The sequence below is a fragment of the Microtus ochrogaster genome, linkage group LG2 (assembly GCF_000317375.1).
Source record: "Microtus ochrogaster isolate Prairie Vole_2 linkage group LG2, MicOch1.0, whole genome shotgun sequence".
NCBI classification, from domain to species: domain Eukaryota; kingdom Metazoa; phylum Chordata; class Mammalia; order Rodentia; family Cricetidae; genus Microtus; species Microtus ochrogaster.
The window spans coordinates 22,949,133-22,952,883 of NC_022028.1; the positions used below are offsets into that span (position 1 = coordinate 22,949,133).

At 34.8% G+C, this 3,751-nt stretch overlaps 1 protein-coding gene across 1 annotated transcript in view; it reads right to left on the reverse strand.

Annotated features, from left to right (window-relative positions):
- The window catches only part of Tsga10 (testis specific 10), a 92,698-nt gene that overhangs the window by 40,757 nt on the left and 48,190 nt on the right, over window positions 1-3,751 (reverse strand). Inside the window, exon 10 of the mRNA XM_013351078.2 lies at window positions 3,197-3,312. Coding sequence (XP_013206532.1) covers window positions 3,197-3,312 — 116 coding nt within the window. The remainder of the gene's footprint in view (window positions 1-3,196; window positions 3,313-3,751) is intronic.

Genomic DNA, 3,751 nt, shown 5'->3' on the forward strand with positions numbered 1-3,751 from the left:
AATGATTGTTGAATGTAAAGTTGACAAAAAAATTTTAATCAAATATTCAATTAAATCAGCTTTAGAGTTAATTGTCTCCTAATAATTTGATTATTATTTTTCTAAAATTCCTAAGGAGGACAATCATCTAAGGTATCCTTTTAGTGAGCACTCTGACAGGCATTGAAGGCATGAATAATGAATTCGTATGAAGCAGTATTTTTTAAACTGTGGTTTTTCACCTAACTCTGTCAGAACCACCTAGGAAACACCAATTTTTAGGCTTTCTATGGTCTTATTGAATCAAAAATTCTGATAGCGGGCACAGCAACTTGTATTTTTGACAAGCACACTGTGCCCTCCACCCCACAGTGTTCTAATCCACATTGGGTGAGAACTTTGGTCTAGAGTGTAGATGCTTTAGGATCATAGAATTACTTGGCATAAACCTTCAGTAAGTCTGGCTCCAATGATCTTTCTTAGCTTCTAGGAGACTACGTCATATGCCAGAGTTTTAGACCACTCTTCTAATGCTCTGCAAGGAGAGTTCTGCTAGCCCAGACTTCTAAGACAGCACCTACAGTTATTCCTGTCCAGAGCCACCCATAGCAGCACTTAAGTGACGATACCATCCCATCACATCATAGAGTACTTAAAAATGTCATGGTCTTTCTCAGAGGTAGGATGCCTCTCAGGCAACACACGTTTTTGTTTTTATATCTGTGTATATTTCCACTGAAAACCAATCAATCTATTTATTATCTAGTTATCATGATGATGTCAAAATGACAGAATTTGGCATGCCTATATGGGATTATCTTGATTATACTAAATAATGTGGAAGACAGTTCTTAGTTGGAGGTGGGAACATCCTCTAGGCAGGAGGTCCTGGACTGTATATAAAAAGCAGAGAAAGCAAGCTGAGCAGCACACATGTATGTTTTTTCTTCTGGTTGCAAACATAATGTGACTAGCTACTTTAAACTCCTGCTGTCTTGACTTTTCTGCTATTAGGATAAACTGTACTTTGAACTGTAAACTGAAATAAATCCTTCTTCCCTTAAGTTCATTTTGATAGGGTACTTTAGCACAACAAAAAGAAAAGAATACAAACATCTGTTTCTTTAAAAATCTATTAAGTACTGTATTCTGCTGTATTGTTTGTTTGGATTTTTTGAGACAGGGTCTCATGGCATAGACCAGACAGGCTTGGAACTTGTTATGTAGCCCAGACTGGCCTGGAACTCATGATCCTCCTACTTCAACCTCCTAAGTGCTGGGATTGCAGATAGGGACTACCATGCTAAATTTTTGCTATCTTTTAATTGTTTGGGATTACAAAGAAAATCACTTGGATAAAATGTCCTATGTAAATTGACGTGATCACATCTTCCTCCTCTTTGAAGAATCAGGTCAATTTTTGTTAGGCTTATGGAAGATTAAATTACTTCTAACATTTGGAATTCTCAGAAAAAAAATCCTTCTCCAGGGAACAGCACACCAATTGCTTGTCCAATACAAAATGTCCCAAGAGTCTAGTCCAACTCTTTATTTTGTAACCTTTCTAGTGTGAGTTTATACTAATTAAAATATTTAAATAAAACATATATATGCATATAAGCATGTTTATATATGTTCATATGGCATGTGTCCGTGTGTGTGTGTGTGTGTGTGTGTGTGTGTGTGTTTATGCGTAGGCATATGCACTCCCCTGTCTGTCACAAAGGCTTGGTTTCACTTCACAATGGCCACTGGCCAATGGGTGGTCATCCTACAATCCTGGCATTTCCAATACAAATGGGTCTCTGTTGCTTTCCTAGGCCCTAGCTTCAGGGATTCTGAACCTACTTCTTGGTACAAATGCGATATTATATATATGTGTATAATATTTAATAAGCACATATTTTATGTATATAAAGTATATACATATAATGCACATATATACAAAAGTCTCAAGAGACTTTTCTGTTCTTTCCCACTTTTATTGAGTTCTCATTCGTTCCTAGACTCACTTCCTTTTCCACAATTAATACTCCAAGATATTTGGGTCACTGTTAGCCAGACTACCAGTGCTAATGTTTATTGATAATTTTTAGACCTATATTATTTCATTTTCCAAAAGTATTGACAAGAGATCATACCCCCTACTTTAAAACACCTTTCCTTCCTGCCTTCCAGGTTAACTTCTTGGTTTTCTCCCCACTTCTTTTATTTCTCCTTACTCTCTCTTGAATTCTCCTCTCCTTATTCTCTGTCAATGCACCACCCCCAAGGTTACTTCATGGTTTTAAAACACTGTGTATATATGGGATCTTATTATATTATCTATCAGATTTCTCTTTGAATCTTTCTTGTCTCAATCAGTAGCAATTCTACCTACCTAGTTACTCATGTTAACAATTACTAAACATTAGAAGGGGAGTTTAAGTAATTTTTTTACTTTTGAAATTATAATTACATCATCCCTATTTTCCTTTCTTCCCCTCAACCTTTCCCATGTAGCCCTTTGTTCTGTTTCAAATTCATGGCTTCTCTTTCTTTAATTGCTGTTACATACATATATGTGTATAAATATTTAAATACAACCTGCTCAGACCATATAGTATTACTTGTTATGTATGTTTTCAGGGCTGTGGTATTGGATAACCAATTAATGTGTTCTTCTCTGGGAAAAATTAATTTTCCTGAGAATTCCAAAACTAAAAAAAAAAGTCCTTATCTTTAGTCTTTCATAATCCTGACAAAAATTTGTCTGTTGCTTCTAAGAGGAATAAGATGTGAGCATGTCAACATAAATGGGAATTTTTATCAAACTGAACTTATTTTGTAAACTCAGACACTATTACTTATATAACTAATATAATATATGAATGTTTTCTATGCAAAGTGGAAATACATATACATTACAATTTCTTTCAACTGCTCTGAGTAAGCTGCCATGTTATACAAACAGTATTAGATTACAAGTAATTATCATAAAGAAAGGGGCTGCTGCTTCAACTCTTCACTATAAAATTCAAGTCATAACTATTTGCAGTTCTAAATCTAAACTTAAAAAATGCTGCAGTCAAATAAAAATGCATTTTCAATTAATCATAATCATACACTTAAGGCTAACAGCCTCTTCCTAAATGTATTTATAACTAAAGGAAAGAAAAATATATCTTTCTACAAAACTTAAGAAAAATAAAAGGCAATGATAGAAAAATAAACTTACCAATTTTTTCATCCAAGCACATAATTTTCTCCTGAGTAAGCTGTAGCTCATATTTTTTCTTGGCAAGGTGTCGCTGAGTATCAGAAAGATCTTTTTCTGTGTTTTCATATAAAAGTCTGAAAATATTTTAATAATAAAAACTAATTCTGGAATTTTTATGTTTTATCAACTCTTAGTACATCTAAATCTAAAAGCTTTTAAGTACACTAATATGTTTTCCCTTTTACTATTGTCAATATAAAACTACAATACAGAAAGTTTACAAAATAAGGAGTAGAGTTAGAAAGATAGCTCAGTCAGTAAGAGGCCCACCATGCATACATGAGCACTTGAGTTCAGATCCCCAGTACCCAATGAAAAAGCTGGCCAAGAGGCATGGATTTTTAATTCCAGGCCTGGGTTTGGGAGAGGGTATGGAAAGGCAGATTCCTGGAACTCACTGGTCAGACAGCCTACCCAGTCAGTGAACTCAAGATTCAGAAAGAGAAATACTGGATCTCTAAACTGATGGGCTCCCAGTGCAGACCTCTGGCTTCCACACAACTTCATATTCTC